The 20,658-nt window shown below is 44.7% G+C and overlaps 2 protein-coding genes across 2 annotated transcripts; one reads left to right on the top strand and one right to left on the bottom strand.

Moving 5' to 3' along the window:
- Positions 1-443: 443 nt before the first annotated feature.
- LOC309860959 (uncharacterized protein) lies at positions 444-8,813 on the bottom strand (the record flags this gene model as incomplete). The annotated part of the gene is made up of 4 exons (XM_082723378.1): positions 444-2,567; positions 2,981-3,174; positions 8,129-8,711; positions 8,797-8,813. 4 exons carry the CDS (start codon positions 8,811-8,813, stop codon positions 2,519-2,521), a joined length of 843 nt encoding a protein of 280 aa, XP_082579504.1. The 3' UTR covers positions 444-2,518.
- On the top strand, positions 8,524-19,697 carry ISL1 (ISL LIM homeobox 1). The gene is made up of 6 exons (XM_082723227.1): positions 8,524-8,858; positions 9,720-9,909; positions 12,706-12,965; positions 14,795-15,081; positions 16,200-16,367; positions 18,387-19,697. Exons 1-6 carry the CDS (start codon positions 8,831-8,833, stop codon positions 18,501-18,503), a joined length of 1,050 nt encoding a protein of 349 aa, XP_082579353.1. The 5' UTR covers positions 8,524-8,830; the 3' UTR covers positions 18,504-19,697.
- Positions 19,698-20,658: the final 961 nt, after the last annotated feature.

Genomic DNA, 20,658 nt, shown 5'->3' with positions numbered 1-20,658 from the left:
TGCACAGTGGTCACTGGGTCACTGAGGCCTGTTCCTTTCCTTTGTTTCTCTTGACACTGACCTCACTCTTCTTTCTCCTCAGTGAGCTTTCTCTTTCTCTCCTCGAAACTGAATACTTTTCTCCTCTTAGTCTAACAGCCATGTTCATCCTCTTTTTTGATGGCTGATAAAGTCAGGTACACCCAATTCTTCCTCTACCACTGTGTTCAAAAAGAGGGATTTCTCATTCGATCACCTTTTCTCCCATTTTGAGATCTGGACTCATGTTTCTTCCTCACTGCTGGCATAATTCAAAAGAATATATTTGCCCTGGCCCAGCACACCTAAGTCACATCAGCACTTCTGCAATGGCTCAAGTACAGGATCACGGAGGGGCACGTCATGTGACACTCGGGACAGCTAAATCAACATCTCAGGATTGGAAGGAATACACCATCAAGACCTAAAAGATATGATTTTTATTTTTCATACACCATACAAGAATCCAAAGCCAGTGTAACTATATACAGTGCATCTCATCACTATCACTGATGGTTTGTGAGGCTCATAAAAAGAAGGGTCTATAACAAATTGTAAGACAAGCCCAAGAAGATGAAATAGCACATTGTACCACATTCTGAAGTGAGATATAAAATAATTTGGGTCTAGATATTTAAGTGAAAATCAGCAGGATGCTAATTACAGGTAATAATATAATTTCTGATTTAGCATTACAGTTCAAGATGCAGTGATCTTTCTAGGCTATTACATGTATCTAGGGAGTAGGAAAAGGATTCTTAAATTATGGCAAAACATCAATTTAGCTACATTCAAGTGAGACCCTACATCATATAATAATAGTTCAATGTTTTTATAACTAGATTGAGCACTCTGATAGGAGGGTTGATAGTTACATATTTGTTACACGTATGAATCTTAATATTATTATTATATTTTGATAATAAACTTTAGTCATTACCAAGAAGTTTACACTTGCTCTTTCACTTTATATTAATTTCTTGTAAAGTATGATGGGGTGATATTATCTCATTATACAGTCATTTTAACTTTAATATATTTAATATACAATAATTAACTTTAATATATACATTTAAATAAGAATGAGCACAATATTGTCAAAGCGCCAAAGTTAATTATAGTAATTCCTTAGGCATTATCGATGACTTTCTCAGATTTTATTTCTTGCTGATAGGATGTGATCAAAGATTTCAGAACAGTTAAATGATAAAATACAAATCTTAAGTGCACAGCTTGAAAAAAAATGAGATTGTGCAAAACAGAATGGAATTAATCTGTAGCAACCTAGTTTTGTACCATCATATTTGATGGGATTTCTGTTCTTGAAGTTTGGCTTTTGTTCTCTATAGGAACACCTCTGAATATCGATTTTAAGCCTGCTAATTATTTTTTTGACAGAGGGTGTTACGTGTATAAAAGATAGCATTTCAAACTTTTCTTTATGGCATTAACTTATAACGTAAAAATGATGTTACATTAGCATATAACATATAACTTATACATAAAATATGATGTGCTATACACTTTTGATATCTTTCATATAGATGTGTGTGAGATATATACAATTCATTAACAAAGCCAGTTAAAACAGACCTCTATTACCATTATTATATTTTCACTTACATTTTTTTGTTTTTCCTTTTTTTGGATCTAATTTTGTACAGTGGAGGCACTGCAGATATAAGTCAACAATAGGCAACTGAGAAAAGGCGTCAAGGTAATTGTTACGTCTTGGCTGGTGAACTCTTAAATCAACAAAGGAGCCCGTCTCTCTGCTAATCAGCCCAGGCGGGTCCCCCGCCTGACAGTTGAGCTCAGAAGTGAATCTGCGCTGCGGGGTTTCTCTCTTGTTTTCCAATTCAACGTTTGCAACACAAAGTGAATAGAATAAACTTGGGGAGGGGGGTGAATGGCAACTAATACTTTGGGCTGTCTATATTTTGAGGTCGATATTAAGAAATAAACTGTTCTTTTAAAATATTGCGTACTAATAACTATAATGCCATTTCCCGACGCCGCCAACAAGGCGAATGCAGAGGGAATGCTGTCCTCACAATTTTCTGGAGTGTAGGTACTCAGAGAAAGTTGAGCCTCTGGAGATGGCATAAAGAGGTGATTTGACAGAGTTTGAAGCCATTAAAATGGTACCTTGATTCTTTCATTTCCACACGTGTATTCATTTTGGGGAAACCCGGCATTCTGAAGCACCAGCGGAGAAGGGAGCAACCTAAGACTGAAAGCTTAACCTTCCCAGGGGGTTTCATCTCTGAGGCCACAGCCGGAGGTAGAGCTGTCTCTCTCCACTCTTCGCCTTTAGGAGATTGGAAAGTCCCCAGGCAGACAGCCTCCAGGTGGCACACAGGGACTCCTCCTCTTTTAGTGACCGGAGCCTCGGATGGCAGGATTCATTCACTTTTGTTTTCACGTCCCCACCTGGGCCCACCAAAGCACGTCGGAGGCCAGCCCGGGCTCTGGTCCCAAACGTGGGTGGCAAGGAAATTCACACTAAGGAACTGAGTGGCCTCTCTCCAGGGGCTGCGCTCGCCAGCCTAGGGAGGAGACAGGTCGGCGTGACGTTGATTTTCTCCTATAGCCTAGCAGGAGGAGTGAGGACAAGGGGTTTAGATTCGATTCGCTTTTTCCCCTTTTGTCCATGGGAAGATGGAATCGAAAAATGCCCTGGAGCGCAGAACACTGGGTGGGGGGTGAGGGTCCAGCTAGAAGGTTGGTAAATTGGAAATCCTGGAGGGAGAAGGCCCAAGGGATCCGGAGGGGCGGGGGTTGCGTCTCTTTGTTTCAGGCTTCTCTCATCCCGGGACCCCGGCTAGGCTAAATTTCTAGAGACATATGTGCTTGAACACGGAAGGGTGGGGGGTTCTTGGAAATACTAGAAACTTGATCGCAGGACTGAGCCCGCAAAGAACCGTAGGACAGGAGCTTCTGGGCCCTGGCTAGGAGCTACCTGGGATAGGGAAGTTGACCTCCGCGCCGCGCAGCTGCGCGGGTGGGAAGGGTAGGCGTTCTTGACCCTTTCCGGAGCAAGTTATTAACTCGGTTGAGTTGATCAGATGACATTCTTTCTGGAAGGAGTCGTCTCCAGAGCCCCTTTTCTTGGTATTTAGCAGGTAGAGTAGCAGGGCAAATCCGTCTCTCAACCTGAAGTCTCAAAGAATTGAAGAGTTTTCTTAAGAGACAGGATCCGGAGGCGAAGATAATTCTAAACACATACCAGCCCAGAGCTCCATCCTCTCATTCACGTCAGCGGAGTCGAAGAGACGGCAACCTTCAAATTTTTCGCTAAAATCTTATCTCTCGAATTGATCAACCACTTAGTAAGATTTGAAGATTTTTCTCCAGCCCCGAATCCACCTTCTCTTCCACTCAGAATCTCCTTGCAGATGCCACCAATGATTGCCCCTCCCCTTAAAAACAGCCCCTACCGACACATCTCAGCTACACTGAACATCCCTGACACACAGTTCAGCCACCAGTTTAATTAACAGAAAGTAGCTCTAACTCTTGATAACACCTTCGCAACCCACCCGAGGACTCCAGCCCAGGACACCTTACTATGAGGCTGCTTTTTGAGCGCTGAATTCTGAGAGTAAGGGAAGGTTATTTGAGGCATCCTGATAGATTTCCGGGCTTCCAATTCCCTCCCCCGCTTGGCTGGTAATTTTCTGCTGCTCCTCCTTCTCCTCCTCCTCCTCCTCTTGACCTCCTCCAAGGTACCCTCGCCTCCCCTCCTCCACTCGTTCCCAGTAAACCTCCAGCGGGCGGTGGAAATCAATCCTTTGGCGCTAAACTCAAAGCTGCCCTTCGGACAAAATTGTAGTGGGGGAAAGGGTGTCATTTCTTTCAGAAAGAATGTCATTTGATCAACTAGACCGAGTTAACTTGCTCCCGGTTTCCTGAAAGCTCCGGTGAGCCCGTGGGTGTTTTGCTAGATTCAGTGCAGATATGTTAGCTTTCAGCGGAATCGTCCGGAATCGTCCAGGACTTGGGAGATAAAGCTTTTTCTCCTCTCCAGACTCCCAACTACCCTCCACGAGAATTCGATACATTTAATGAAAGCTTTGCCAGATGTAGGTTTCAGGGCGTCCTTGGGCCAGAACCTCCCAGTCGGCACATTGCACTCAACTGGCTCCAACCTGGGCTCCACACACAACTCTGGTCCAGTTAAAAATTACCTGTGCTTAGTCACTTACAGTTCCAAAGACAGTAACAAAAACAAACACCCCCCCCCCCAAAAAAAAGGGAAGCAAAAGATTTCACCTGACACTACCAGCTGCTTCTGTGTGATGAGAATACTTCCAGAGGCATAATTTTAAATGAAGGGTGCAAATTTCTGTCCTCAATTGGTCGAACTCCTCCCTGCAATGAACAGCGAACCTCACATGCTCAAGACTGAACTGAGGTTTGCGGCTTCCTCGCTGCCGGCAGCGTGGAATTCTATCTGGGCTGGTAACCGAGCAGCAGACCGCACATGAACGCTACCTCCCCGGCTGCCTCTGCCAGTAAAGAATATCGGGAACACTGGTGACAGAAACAGTTACCTGAACCCAGAAACGCAGGCTAACAAGTTCAGCCTGCAGAAGAAGATTCTTGCTAATTCCCCCAGATTGTTTTAACTGGTTAATAAAGCAACTGACACTCAACAAAACCACATTCACAGCAGGAGTCCTAGTCAATAAAACGAGAATCACAATTGAAGGTTTGTTGTTGTTGTTGTTAACAACTGCCTTTATTATTATCCTTGCTTGGTATTTTTTTAATGGACAATTAAAGGAAAGAGAGACAATCATTTCAAACCCAATGGTACAGAACGATCTCTTCCCCTTCCCTCTGAAATTAGTCTCTTGATTCATCCTCAGTAAGCCACCACCTAAAACAATTGCAAGAAGGGCAAATTGGCTCTAAACACCCATACTTTCATTCTGGGTGGAATATAAATGGCTAATCATTACCCCCTTTAAACGCACATAATTTTATCTGACCCTTGGATGTGATTTAACATACGGATGGTTATAGAGCCTTATTCTACATGATTAAGACTACACAGAAAAAGCAAAAGTGAGAAGGGGATTGGAATACATATACACTATATTACATGCCGATTTTCTGAAGTGAATATGTTCATTTTGACCTCCAAATTACACTTTTTTTTAATATCAGAAAAAATAAACCCTTCATATATATCTATATATTTTTTTTCTTTTCTTCCCCTTCACCCCCACCCCCCGGAAACTGGAAGACCAGTTGTTATTCTACTACTTCAAACCCAGTTCTAAAGAGAGCTTTACCTCCCTGGGAATAAGTCCCAAACAAACCCACAGTTCAGAGAAAGCTGATCAAAACCCCTTTCCTTCCCAGTTTTGGTTAGTGGGGAAGGAAAAGGCTTTTTCCTTTGCTGCACATAATTTTCCAAAGAATTGACCTAAAATTCACTTATATCTGTCTGAGCTTTTGGGGGGAATAAATACATTCTAAATGTGTAATGCCACTTTTCAATTGCAATTAAAACCTATTTAGATTTCTGAAAAGTAAACTGAGAACATATTCGTTCAAGGCTCTGTATCTGGTATTAAGTTTGATCTGGAATGTTTAAATTTTAAATCAGAGAAAGGAACTAATAGCACACAAACACATAGGCTTCAGAGCCCACCAGGAATTTTAGGTGTAATAGCTTCATTTTGGAAGGTGTATACAAGTGTACATGCGTAGATGCCACAGCTTTAAGAGTAAGAATTTACTTAATCTCAGCATACCTTTTATATTCAGACACTGTTAAGTATATTAGGGTGGCCTGGAGGTAATGGGGACTATACATAATAGCTACCAATATTCTTCTTCTCTCACCAATAGATGAGCTCACAACAGGGGATTCACAGAACTGCTGCGCTGAAAGATGTATTTTTGACCTAACAGAACATGCAAAGGTCAAAATAAGTCCATTTTTGTCAGGAGAGGGGAGAGGGTCCAATTTCCCCTTTGAACACAAGAGGTCGCTCCTGTGATCAAGTACTGGGGGAAAATATTGCTAATCATGTTTTTTTGTATTCTATAAAAACATTACACAATTTTTTTACTATTTGATGCATTAAATGCACATGTACCAGGCAGCTAAGGAAAGTGGAGAATAATCTGTGGTCACATTTGAACTTTCAGGAGAAGTGAAAAAAATGTTTGCTCCCCTAACTTTGGGTCTGATGCAAAATGTATTATCAGCAGACACAGACTCCAAAGCACAACCGTCATGGAACAACATACTGGGTTCCTTCAACTTTTCCTCTTTACAGGGAGTATCTTCCGCATGAGTAAAGGTTTTCCTCCAAGCCACATGCCAGCTTTTCTTTTGGAATTGCTACCATCAGCAGCAATAATTCTTTGGAATAGGTTATTAGTTTAGGAAGTTTAAATACCACACTGGGTGACTGGTTTGAAGCAGAATGGAGAGTGAGGGCGCTTTGTGGATCTCAAATATGTCATCAGGCTTCTGGCAGCTTCTGTTGTTTAATTCCACATTATAAAGGTGGCATAATGGAATCTGATTGGTTAAGATCCTCTATTTACTTTCTGGCATTATAGTAGTATCTTTTTCTTTCTTTTTTCTTTTCTTTTTTTTTTTTTTTTTTGTAACTAGAGTCAACTTGATTATCTGTAAGGGAAACATGCCCTTATACCAGAAAGATTTGCTTTGCTTTTTGATTACCAGCATCAGCTTTGCAACAGCAGCATGACAAAAGGTCCTCGCATATAATACTGGAGACTAGAAACTTTAAACGAAACAGATTTTTAAGCAAAAAATTGGATAAATTTATCAACCTATATATATTCCAATTTTCAGTTTCACACACAGAGATACACTTATAATAAAAATAGAAGGCAGGAAATCCAGCTAAGACTCTTCCTTGAGAGAAAACAAAACAGATAACGTGTTCTTGGTAAAGCCCTGCTAGATCAGGAGGAAACTCAATCATCTTAGCTTTTTTTTTTTTTTTTTTTTTTTTTGCGCTCTGGAAAAGCATATCCACGCAAACCCAGCCACTGCGGCTAGCTGAGAGCTCACCGGTCTTATCAAGGGTTAGATCTAGCGAAAAGTACAAAGAAAGGAGTTTCCTAACACAACTGGGATTTCTCGAGGCAGCAAGACACCGAAATTAAATCTTCTGCTGCTTGGGTTTGTGGACCTTTTAAGAGAAAACTGGCAGGCACTTTAGATAAAGATTAGCTATTTAGAAGCTTTGGGAGGGAGACGTGTGGGTGTTCTTCGTGGCCTTTCCTGTATCTGTTTTTGGGAGACTGTAAAAGGTGTCAGCAACATGTCAGAAATTATTGAAAAAGGTTAACCACGAGTTGGAGTCAAGGTTCTTCTCTCTCCAGGTTGTTTCCCGAGAGAAATGATCAGATAAACCACCCCGGTGAAGTGAAACAGGTATGTCACTGCCTTTCAGTATTAGATCCCTGCCTAAGTATTCCCTTAGACTAACACATTTTTTTTTTTTAAATCTCTAGAGACGTGGAGAGCTGTCCTTTTAATTGCCGAAAGACAGCCAGCAATTGCACACGTTTGCTGAAAAACAAAGGACAGGAGACCAGCGTACAGAGGAACGGGACAGGATATACATAATCGCTTTACAAACTTTCCACTACCGCAAGAGATTTCAATCTTTGGCTTTGGGTTAGTGCGCTTCTAAATTCTAGGGCTGAACCGCAAAAGCAGACCTCAGGGACTGTTTAGGAGAGAGTGGTCCGCGGAGCCCACCTGGTTTTACCTGCGTGTTCCCAACCTGATTCTCCGCTAAGGCAAGAAGCGCTCTTTTCCTCCCACCCGACCCTTTTTGGAAAGGTGGTGGTAACGGGACAGTGGGGGTAGCAGTAGAGAACAATTCCTGCGGGTTTATTCATCCCAATCCCGCTTCTTCTTCCCCTAGGCAGCTCCCGGCGCGCCAGGCGCGGCCAGTTCGGGAACTCCCCCTCCCCGGCAGCCAAGCCCGGCCAGGCCGGGAGCTGAGCGCTAAAGCGCGAGACCAAACCGAGCCAAAAGGCCTGTCCTAAGTCGCCCCTTTTCCAAGAACCCTAGAAGGACCTCGTCATCAGGAAGACCTACCCACCAGCCACTCGCCACCGGCGGCAGAAAAGTGCCCCGCGCGCAGCACAGCCAGCCGGATTGCGGGGACCCCAGGAGCGCAGGGCGGAGGAGCAGCGCGACGGGAGGCGAGGGCGCAGACGGCACGGCCGGCCAGGAGCAAGGGAGGGGGCAGGAGGAGGAGAAGGGGAAGAAGAGGAAGGCCAAAAGCCAGAGCGGCCGGGCAGCCCGAGCTCCCGGGGAGAGCGGCCTCAGCCCGGAGCAAGTAGCCTCGGGAGCCCTAATCCTCTCCCGCGGGCTCGCCGAGCGGTCAGTGGCGCACGGCGGCGGCGAGGCTGAAATATGATAATCAGAACAGCTGCGCCGCGCGCCCCGCAGCCAATGGGCGCGGCGCTCGCCTGACGTCCCCGCGCGCTGCGTCAGACCAATGGCGATGGAGCTGAGTTGGAGCTGAGAAGTTTGAGTAAGAGATAAGGAAGAGAGGTGCCCGAGCCGCGCCGAGTCCGCCGCCGCCGCAGCGCCTCCGCTCCGCCAGCTCCGCCGGCTTAAATTGGACTCCCAGATCCGCGAGGGCGCGGCGCAGCCGGGCAGCGGCTCCCTCAGCCTTGGCAACCCCAGGGGCCACTATTCCCCACTTAGCCACAGCTCCAGCATCCTCTCTGTGGGCTGTTCACCAACTGTACAACCACCATTTCACTGTGGACATTACTCCCTCTTACAGATATGGGAGACATGGGAGATCCACCAAAAAGTAAGAGGCTCTTTTACCTTGTGGGGCTCGGTGTGCTGTTCTTGTGCGGGGGTCTCTCTCAGGCACGGGTGCCAAGGGCTCTTTAGAGTTGGAGTCCTTGCCTGGAGAGAGAGGAAAGGTGGCTTTTTCTTGGGGCCGCCACGCCTGCATGCTTGCTGTCGGTTCTGATCTTCGGGAAACTGGTCGTACCTGGTGTTTTGAGTTCGCCTGTGTGCCCTCCAAAACCATAGCCCTCTGGGGCTAAGACGGGATTTCCTCCTCGGGAATCTGGAGCTCTCCGAGAGGGTTATTCTGTTGCAAAGGTCCGCCTGTACATACAATACCCGGAGATGTGAATTAGCATTAGACTTGCAAAAGAGAGCGAGTGACAACTGTATTGATGTCTGCTCTTACTAACAATATCCAGTCCTCTGTGCTATTTAAGAGCCTGCTTCATGGAAAATATAAGCGTTTGCTTAACGCTTCTAGTCAAAACCTTTTCTTTGACTTGACTTATCCCTAATCTTCCCCAATGATTACGGCAAAGAGGGAGGTGGGAGGAAAAAGAAATACAAAATGAACGGGTTTGATTGCGTGCTAGGCTCACAAATGCAGACTATTCAAAAATGCGTTTTACATATATTCCACCTCCTTTTTAAAACGAGTCAAGGTTTTGATGGCACACTTCAATTACCATCCCAAAGTGCAATACTCTTAAAAAAAAAAAAAGAAGAAGAAAAAGAAGAAAAAGAAAGAAAGAAAGAAAAAGAAAGGGGGGGAAAAAACTCCCAGAGTACGCCCTATAAGAGAACGACACTAAAAGTGTGTTTATCTCTGTAGGAAGTAAACGGTTAGTCAATCATGTATTTATTTTCATTTCAGAAAAACGTCTGATTTCCCTATGTGTTGGTTGCGGCAATCAAATTCACGATCAGTATATTCTGAGGGTTTCTCCGGATTTGGAATGGCATGCGGCATGTTTGAAATGTGCGGAGTGTAATCAGTATTTGGACGAGAGCTGTACGTGCTTTGTTAGAGATGGGAAAACCTACTGTAAAAGAGATTATATCAGGTACGCCATTTACATTGCTTCCTTAATTTTGTGAGATTTCCCTGTCTCTCTCTACTCTTTTCTTAATATTAGATGGGGCTTTGTCTTTTTGCGAAGTATGCCTTAGTGGGGGTCTAGTGTGCAAAAGTTACCCTTTAAGTATGTTACATAAATTATTCTGTTTATCTCACTTTTTAGGGGGCATCCCCTCACAACCTCAGTAGTGGTTTTCGTAAATTGTGTGGTGTTGAAGTTTGTTTAATTGCTCTTGAAATTTGTGATGCTGAAATTATTTTCTTATTTCATCCTTCCTCTTCCAAAACAAGCAGAAATGAAAAGATGGATAACTTGGGCTTTCTAAACTTTCTTTTTTAAAGGTTGGTTTTATTGTATCGTACAGTGTTTTTCTCTATTCATTTTTTTTTATAGTTCAGTGTTTTATTAGTAATTTTACAAATTTTGTGGAGATGTCAGTGCAGTAGGCAAAATAAAAGTTTGACCTAAGGATGTTTAGAAGTGCACTTTGAAAGTGCAAATAGAAATATTGCCCCATGTATTTTTAGGGTAAGAGTCCTTTCTTGGAAAATTTCAAAACCAACCCAATATTCCCTGCAAAAAGACTGGAAATTTAATCTTTTTAAATATTAACCCTTTGGTGACATCTGACTATCTTTTCTTTCTTATCTTATCTGAGCTGATGAATTAGACAGAGCAGATCAAATTGCCCATCATCTGTCTACGAACAATTGGTATATTTAGATAATTGAACAGCTTCCTTTCTCACATTAAAATCTGGTAACTGATAAAATGAGCGAATTGCCCATACTGACAAGGCTAAAACCACATAGGGGACTTTCTGAGGTTTTTTTTTTCTTTCAGCTTATTTTGTGTCTAAACTTCATGCTTCACAAATCTCAAGTTTTCTCTGACCTGTGTATATACATGTGTCAGAAATTTCATTTTTTCTGCCTTAGGAAGCCAGTAGAATCCCTAAAGAAAATTTTATTGTTTTAATAACAAACAGAAGAGATAACACCTTCACTATTATATTAAATAGTGTCAAAATATTATGTATTTTTAACATTTCTTTAGTGGCTATTAACAAGTAATTAGCTTTTGTAAGTTATACGTTTTCTGGAGCTGCGAAGTGTAGTCAAGAGTTAAGAATGTGGTCACAATTTTTACCTATTCAGTCCAGCACTTTTTCTTACGGTGAAATCATGAAATAGAGAGTATAATCTTGATAGGTAAAACTGAACAGTGTGTGTAAGGGTTTATTAATACTCCGTGGGGTGGGGGTGGGAAGGAGAGGAGAGTGGGAGGAAAGAGGGCATGTGGGGAACTGGAGGAAGGGGGAGGGATTTTCCAAATTGTTTGGTCACAGGCAAGGTAAAGTCCTCCTATGAAATGGAAGATCTCACAAAAAGTAGGCGGAGGGAGGAAAAACTTTTGAATCTCCCTTCTAACCTCCAACAAATGAGCCGTTTTCATTGTTTACTTGGTGAGTGTATGGACTCCGTATTCTGGAGAGGGACAGCTCACTTTGCACCTCTAGGACTATCTTTACTCCTGCGGAGATAGCGTTTTCCTCAATTGCATACGGACCTTCATGTAGCCAATTTCATGTACACATTTGTAGAAGGAGCCAATCGCTTTCACCTTTTACCCTTCTCTCTCTCTCTCTCTCTCTCTCTCAGTTTTGTGCTTATGTGTGTGTGTACGTGTGTGTGTTTGTGTGTCCCCCTTTGAACGCCTATAGTTGTAAAAGCAGAACAGAGACTGTATTTAGGTCTGAACGCCCTGCTTTCCTTGGGGGAGATCACACATTTTTGTGTGGATCTTTTCCTCTGGTCCATTCTCTGTTTGTAGGAAAGCTCCCACTTCTGTTATTACTGATACATGGAGAGGGGGTCAGGGCAGTGCCACCTAGGTGGAACCCACAAGGATTGTCCCTTGGTAAGGAAAGGTCAGGAGTGAGGAGGTCCTTAGAAGTGGGTCTTTTCATTCTTCTGGCTGGTCATGGTTCTCAAGCACACTGAAATAGAGGTAGATGCTTGAACAGCTTGAAAAAATTGAGGGAGCAGGGGCAGATTTTAAAGATGATAAAGGAAGAATGGAGAGGAAACTTTCTGTTAACACTGTTGCCCCAGAAAAAATCTGTAGTTGGGAGAAAAAAATCTGTAGTTGGGGGAAAGCTGCAACATGCTTATTGTGCAGAAGGGGATCTGGAAACCCTCGGAGGTTTCATTTTGTTACTCTGCTTGCGCATCTGTGTATATTTATAAATGAGTGAAGGGACAGTCTTCTCCCCTCGCCTTTCTTGCTCTTGGAAGGACTTTTTGGAGCAGTTTTAGAGACATTTCTCGCAGCAGAAATTGGGGGATAAGAAGGCAAAAGTGTAGGTCCAATGACTACCAGAGTCCTCCCTCACTCCTTTCTGCCAAGATCTGCAAGGGTAACCCCGGGATTGGGCTAGAACAGAGGTCCAGGTTTCCAGCACATCAAAGATTTTTACTTTGGGGGTGTTCTGAAGTAAGAGCTACAGTCGGTGACACAGAGGTTCATAGGAAAAAACCCCCCAAAACAAAAAACAAAAATGGGAGAGGGTAAAAGAAAGGGAGGAGAAGAGAGAAACTTAATGATTCCTTTCCTCCCATTCCCAGCCCGTCGGCTAACGCTGACTTCAATGTCCCAGGGCAGCGTGGCCCTGGGTAACTCAGCAATCTTGGGCCGGGGCAGCGCCGGCTTGAAGTGACCCCCTCTGACCCGACCCCCTCTCTGTGTTTTCCCCCCGGTTCCTGCCCGGCGGGCGCGCAGGTTGTACGGAATCAAATGCGCCAAGTGCAGCATCGGCTTCAGCAAGAACGACTTCGTGATGCGCGCCCGCTCCAAGGTGTACCACATCGAGTGTTTCCGCTGCGTGGCCTGCAGCCGCCAGCTCATCCCCGGGGACGAGTTCGCGCTTCGGGAGGACGGGCTCTTCTGCCGCGCGGACCACGACGTGGTGGAGAGGGCCAGCCTGGGGGCCGGAGACCCACTCAGCCCTCTGCACCCGGCGCGGCCGCTGCAAATGGCAGGTACTCCTTGCCTGGAGGGAGGCCAGCCGGGGGAGGCTGGTGCTGGGCTAGGCCAGGGCGCACCCAGTGTGCGTGTCACCTAGGCCACCTCGGTAGCCAAAGGGCAGTCGCTGGGGCCGCGGCCAGCAGTTAAAAGAAGTGTTCTGGGAGCAGTTTACGCCATACTTTGCTCTTTTGTACACGATTCCGTGCACTCCCTGTCTCCCCAGATCTCCTTCCCCGGCACATCTGCTCACCTGCATGTATAAATATGGGTACACATGAACGTACATCACTTGTGCATACACATTTACACACATCCAAACACAACTTCCAGCTCACCTTGGCCTCCAAACTGGGGCTTACTGAAAATGGGCTTCAGCTCCCGGCCAGGTATTCTTCCTGCCGCTGCCTAATTAAAGGGGTGGAGCTCTGGGCCCCCAGAGCTTCCTCCTTTAACCCGGTGAAGGAAGCTTAGGTGGTCCTAAGTCATTTAGCCTTTGAAATCCTCTTTCCTTGCAACTGCCCCACACTCTAAAACATTTTTAAAGTTTATTTTTATCCTTTTGTGAAAGAATGGATGTGAACAGATACAGTCTTAATAACTGCCGGCCATTGCACAGAGCTGTAATTTAAAACTGTCAACAAGCTAATCTGCAGTAATTGCCTTTTAAAGGGAGCCTGCCTCTTTAAACCGTTCGTTCTATGTGATTTGGTGAGAATTTCATCTTCAGGCCTGTCGCTGTAACACTAAATGGACCTAGTAGGTTTTGACCTGACCCTAGGGGTCCTGGAAGGTGCAGGATTTGTACCATACGTTTCAGAGAGCCCTTTTCCCAAGAAGGAGAGTAGAAACAGGACAAGGCTGGCCAGGAAGAGGAGCTGCATGAGAAGGCAGACAATGTCTTCAAACCTTACTTCCCCTCAGGACTAGATCTACTCCTCAGGAATAGAGCTACCTGGTGCATTTTTGAAGTATTAATTTTTACTAAACACTGGTGGTGAGGAAACAGATCTGTCCACTCTACTTTTTCAGAGGCTGTAAGACTTCTGTTCTGGAGGATATATGGCTAGCTTGCACAGGGGCAAAGCCAAAGTGGCAATTTCTGTTCTGTGCAACCTGTGCTCTGCTTGTGGGGAAACACAGAAGAGGTGGAAATATTGGGAGGAAGTCAGGAGACAGAACACTTCCCAGCTATTATTTATCTAGAGACTAGGCAGCTCAACAGTTTTCAGTTGTTTTTTTTTTTTGCATGGGGTCAGCCCATCTCAGGAACAGCCAGGTAGATTTAGTAGTAAGAAAATTCAAGGACTGGGATTATGGCCAAATACTGAATTTCTTTAGCCCCTTGACACGATTGCCCTCTCTGGACTGAAGTTCAAGGCTTTCTGGCATAATTCTCTTTGACCTTTGCATTAAAGACCTCCTGGCTGGTATAGTGTCTCTGGCTGACATTGGGGTGTTCTCCATTTCCCCTTGTACTATCTGTGCCTGTTGTCCAAGAGTCTGGAGGTGGTGGGTACTCGTGTAACCTAGGCACAGTCTGGGTATGAGGACAGGCAAGGATGGAGGAGAAACGATGCTGAATGATGCTGCCCCTGAGACCTGAGACCTGAGCCCCTTTGCTAAGGCTTTGTTGATAAGAGCAGGGTTGGAGGCAGTGTTCTGGGCCTGAATTACTCAGCATTGGCCTTTCAGATTAGAGAGCCATGTATTATTCTCCCGTTTGCTTCCCTGGTCCCTACCTCTGCCGTGAGACTGCAAAACACTGGCCATTGACCGGGAGCAGCACGGGAAGGGAAGGCGAGAGATGCCCAGCCCCACACTCACCGCACCCCTTGCCTTGCAGCTGAGCCCATCTCCGCCCGGCAGCCAGCCCTGCGGCCCCACGTCCACAAACAGCCGGAGAAGACCACCCGCGTTCGGACTGTGCTGAACGAGAAGCAGCTCCACACCTTGCGGACCTGCTATGCTGCCAACCCCCGGCCAGACGCACTCATGAAGGAGCAACTGGTGGAGATGACGGGCCTCAGCCCCCGCGTGATCCGGGTCTGGTTTCAAAACAAGCGGTGCAAGGACAAGAAGCGGAGCATCATGATGAAGCAGCTCCAGCAGCAGCAGCCCAATGACAAAACTGTGAGTGGCCCTTGGGGGTGTGGGACCTGGGCACGGAGCAGGGCTACGCTTAAGGTGCAAGGGGCTGCCCAGGTTTGCCTGCACGTGGGTTCCATCCTGCTCCAGGGCCAAAGCTGGCAGCCCCTTACTGCCTCTACCCATGCCCAAGGGAGAAGAAGCTGGCAAGGGCCCTTGCTGAGTCCTGAACCTCCACCCCCAGCCCACGTGGGTGGGCTTATGCCCTTCAGTCTTGCCCCCCAGAATAAGTTCTGGTCCTGTTTTGCCAACATTCAGGTTGTCAGTTCCGCAAGCATCAGGGTTAGAGACTCCTCCTTGGCTCCCCATCTAATTCAGGGGTCGGTGGGTGGGTCACCCTGGCCATTGACCTCCCGGGTGTGTCCCTTGACTCTGGGCAAGGCCTGCCTCAGCACCTTCAGACAAGTGAGGTGCACCAAGGTGACCTATGACGACTCTGCTCTCGGTCAAGCCCAGGGCTCCATAGATCCATGGCAACACCCACTCCACAGGATTTCTGGTTGTGTTAAACTAAAGAGGTTCTTTTTTTTTTTTTTCTTTTTACCGCTTTAGCCCTATTTTTAAATGCCATAAAACCCCCGCTGTCATTCAACTTGGCAGGCCAGCCAAGCCTGGGCCGGGGCACTTTTCAAGTTGGTGAGTGTGTAATAGCACACAATAGAGGCCAGACCCAAATGCTTGGGGGTGGGGGTTGGCTCTGTGAAGAGAAGTGCCTGGAGAAAGTGTAACTGAAACTGCCCAGAAAACCCACCGTGTTTTGAGGCTGCAGCTTTCCACCGCTGTAATGCCATAGTCTGTGAAGGCAGATGGGAGGAGCTGGGATGAGCTAGCTGTGATCGTAAACGGAAAGGAGAAAGTCACAATAGAATTTAGTTTAGTAGGGTCCGAGGAGATCGACTAGTCCCACCCACGGAAGCAGAAAAACCATATAATAAAACAAAACGAACTCCGGCTAATATCCATACATGCAGCAGATTAACTGAGTCAATAATGGCCACTATATAGATAAGATAATGCCAGGGCCTATTTGCTTAGCCTGTGCAGACAATCGAGGGCAGGAGTTCGATCATTAACATGTTGGGATTGGGGGGGCCTATTCACAGAATATCCAGGGGATGACAGGAACTCCCATGGTGGCTGCCAGTCCAGAGAGACACGATGGTGGCTTACAGGCAAACCCAGTGGAAGTGCAAAGTTACCAGCCGCCTTGGAAAGTACTGAGTGACTTCGCCTTGCAGAGTGACATAGATCAGCCTGCTTTTCAGCAACTGGTAAGTGTCAGCTCTCAGACTGAGGAGGGCTGAATCTCTAGCAAAAAGAAGATTCTGGCTTAACTGTCACACCATGAAAGATTCAAGGAGGAGAGGGTGCCTCCCTGGCTCCAGGGTTGGAGAGAGATGAAGGAGGTTTGGTGTAGATGAGGCAAGTGCTGAAGGGAAACGGACTTCTTGTGAGTCTTTTCTGTGAGTTCATAATTTGACCATTTGGTCTGCTTTGAGGGATAACCTCCAAGGTATCTAAGTACCTAAACATGCATGGAAGGGTGGAGGGGGTTGCAGAATCATACATCTTAGACTTAGAGCTTGAAAGGACTTTAGAGATCACCTTGTCATTTTGATCAGCAATGAGTGAATTTACTCCCTCTCAGCTCCTAGAGGATTGTGTATTTAAAGACCAAAATCAAGCTGTTCGTATTAATAACCGATGTTGTAAGACATAATCAGTGTTCTTATCAATGGGGAGCAGGCACCTGTCTGAGTGCAATTTTCACATGTATCAATAGAGACTTCATTTATTTAAAGACATGATAGATACCTTTCATTATTATTATCCTTTTCTGGGACCAACTTCATCTACAACGTAGACCTGCTTTAACATTTAATATGTTTGAGTTCAGATGTTATATGCAGTCACATACTGTGGGCCATGTCTGGCCAAAGGAACATGAGTTCTACCAATTGGAGAGCACATGAAAACCGGTTTTAGCATTAATATATTTTGCAGACCCAGAGAAGAGAAAATTAACTCACCTTATGCCTGCAAAAGGCTTAAAGGTCAAGATAAATAAGATTATTAAATACAGGTACTTTGTGATATGGCATATATACACATATTTTTTTTTTCTTAAGTGGTCAAAAGTCCTCTGAAATCTTGTTCTATAAAACTATAAGATCTATTCTAAAAACGTGTTCCTTTCTTCTAAAATAAAACTTTAGTCAAGGTTAACTTTTTACCCTCACATTTACCCGGACAACATTTTATTTCTCTGTGGCAACAGTTAAATAACAGGCCAGAGGCAGTGGTTACAAGGACTTGGCCTGGGGTTTACATTTGTAAGTAGACCAGTCTAGAGGCTGGGCAAATTTGAGAAGTCCCTTGACCTCACCATGGGAAAATTTAACAGGATAAAAAGGAAGGTAGACTCTGGAAATAGGAAAAAGAACTTATTTTAAAGTGAGGTTAATCTTGTGAGTTATTTGAGCAAAACCTGGATCATAGAAGGCAAGTAAGAGGAGGGCTCAGGGCAGCCAAGTGTTTGTACCTTCTAAAACTTTAGTGTTAGATGAGAGCAGTGGGAGGGAAGCCAAGGCAGGAGGGGGGGTGTGGGGGCAGAGTGGAGAAGGAGGTTTCCAACAGCAACACAATACTTTCGGTTTAAAAGAAGGAGTCAGATATTTATAATGCGATGACGTTATAATATATGGGTCTCCTCTCGGAAGGAAGAGCCTGATTTAAAGAGAGAGAGAAAGAGAAAGACAGAGGAAGGCCAAAAGACAGCAGAACCAACAAACAACAAGGAAGAAAGCCCACGCTGTGAACCCTCTGAGGAGTTAATCATTGTTCTGTGGAGCCTTCTCTGAATCTCCTGTCACACGATCTGAGCGTGTGTTATGGATTTTCCAACTAGAGAAGAGAGGCTTTGATGCCTAGAGACTGAGAACTCGCCTGCTCCCAGGGCAGCATGTAGCCAGCAGGATAATTTTATTTCGAGCATGCATGGTAGAGTTGCGATGCCATTTTACAGTGGGAAACACATTTGTTCTTAAATAATTTAATGCAACACAATGTTGGGAATTCAGTTTCAGATAAAACAGAGATCTCTTGAAAGATGGGAAAGCGAGAGGATTTCTTCTCAAGTTCTTTTCTTCAGTCACATGTAGATATCTTTATCTGTATATCCATCTACACATGCAAACCCTCGCACGTATGGATACACATATGGCGTGTTTATAATCCTTTAAAGAATACGATCGCAGCCTCCTTTATTCATTTCTCCACCTTCTACACAGGTGAATTTTTCAGAAGGAGGACCGGGCTCTAACTCCACTGGCAGTGAAGTGGCGTCGATGTCCTCTCAGCTCCCAGATACACCGAACAGCATGGTAGCCAGTCCAATTGAGGCATGAGGAACATTCATTCCGATGTATTTTTTTCTCCCCCCGTCCCCGTTGGAGAAAGTGGGAAAGTATAATGTTGAACTCCGAAACAAAAGTATTTAATGACCCAGTCAATGAAAACTGAATCGAGAAATGAATGCTCCATGAAATGCACGAAGTCTGTTTTAATGACAAGGTGATATGGTAGCAACACTGTGAAGACAATCATGGGATTTTACTAGAATTAAACAACAAACAAAACCCAAACCCATCATACGCTATCCAGTGACCTTAGGAGTACTGAAAAAAAAAAAAAAAAGACGTTTTTAAAACGTAGAGGATTTATATTCAAGGATCTCAAAAAAAGCATTTTCATTTCACTGCACATCTAGAGAAAAGCAGAAATAGAGATTTTCTAGTCCATCCTATTCTGAATGGTGCTGTTTCTATATTGGTCATTGCCTTGCCAAACAGGAGCTCCAGCAAATGGGCAGGAAGAGAAACTGGCCTCCTTGGCTGAAAGAGTCCTTTCAGGAAGGTGGAGCTGCGTTGGTTTGTGATGTTTTTAGTTGACTTTAATGAGGGGTTAATTGAAATCCTGGGTCTCTTAGCATGTCCTATAGCTGGTTTCTTTCTTACTTTTGCACCTCCCCCTACCCCTCCTCCTTTTTCCTCCTCCTCCTCTTCTTCTTCTTCTTCTTTTTTTTTTTTTTTTTGAGATCCATCCTCTATCAAGAAGTCTGAAGCGACTTTAAAGGTTTTTGAATTCAAATTTAAAAACCAACGTATAAAGCATTGCAACAAGGTTACCTCTATTTTGCCACAAGCGTCTCGGGATTGTGTTTGACTTGTGTCTGTCCACGAACTTTTCCCCCAAAGATGTGTATAGTTATTGGTTAAAATGACTGTTTTCTCTCTCTGGAAATAAAGAGGAAAAAAAAGGAAACTTTTTTTTTTGTTTGCTCTTGCATTGCAAAAATTATAAAGTAATTTATTATTTATTGTCAAAAGACTTGCCACTTTTCATGTCATTTGACATTATTTTTTGTTTGCTGAAGTAAAAAAAAAAAAAAGATAAAGGTTATACCGTGGTCTTTGAATTATATGTCTAATTCTATGTGTTTTGTCTTTTTTCTTAACATATTATGTGAAATCAAAGCGCCATATGTAGAATTATATCTTCAGGACTATTTCACTAATAAACGTTTGGCATAGATAAATAAATGCAATGATCCAGGGTCCCTCTTTTATACGTTTACAAGTAAGCCATTAAAATGTCTGGAACTAAGGACTGCACGTGAATGGGGTAAACTGACATACAGTAGGTGTGATATTTAATTGCAAATAGTTAAGGTCGAATTTGCCAGTATGTATTTTAATAGTTGAATCAAAAGTGGATGGAACCCTTGAGTTCTCAGCGGTGATGTTACTGTTTTGTTTTGTTTTTAAAATAAGATGCTATTCCCCGTTCTGCTCCCTACCTCTCCGTCCTCCCCTCTCTTTTCTTGTCCTGTCCACCCACCCAAATAGGAAGAGGGTCCTGCTTAAAATAGGTTTTTATTTCGAGTCACTATTGTATTTTCTGGGAGTAAGTGCTTTATGCCAAAGTCTCCTGCTTAGGATTGTTGAAATGACCTATATTTCAAGTATAAGCTCTTGCTAAAAGAGAGCCTTTCTGCCTAGTCAGTGAGGTATGACCATTATTTACCAGTGGCTGCTGTCAGCCGATTGAGAAATGCTGCTTTATTTGCGCAGGAAGAGCAGGCCTAGAGGGGAGAGCGTGTTCTCAGCAATTCCCAGACCGGTCAGCGTGTGTCTTTTCTTGTCTCTCCCCCACCCCCTTCCCTCCCAGCCCCCTCCCCCTCCCTTTTTCTCCCTCAACTCTTAATTCCCCAAACCTTGGACGTATCTCGGGCTAGGGCTGAGGCGCGGTGAAGGCTCCTTGGGGAAAGAGTCTTTTATGGGATGGGGCCGGGTGGAGTGCTCCGCAGGCCCCCTCCAGTGTTCGGACTAACCGGGACTTGCTTTCTAACACTCCCCCCTCGCACTCCCCGCCCCTGCATTTAGCAGTAGTTCCTGTGTGAGAGCTAGAACCCGGGGATAGATAAAGGGCCCTGCCCGGAGTCAGGCTGCTTGGTGCTTCTTCGTTTGCGGGTGCAGACTGAAGATTTGAGGCTTCACACTG

The sequence above is a fragment of the Mustela nivalis genome (genome assembly GCF_964662115.1).
Source record: "Mustela nivalis genome assembly, chromosome: 3".
NCBI lineage: Eukaryota > Metazoa > Chordata > Mammalia > Carnivora > Mustelidae > Mustela > Mustela nivalis.
The sequence above is the reverse complement of the archived record's forward strand: the minus strand, read 5'-3'. Positions and strand labels throughout refer to the sequence as shown.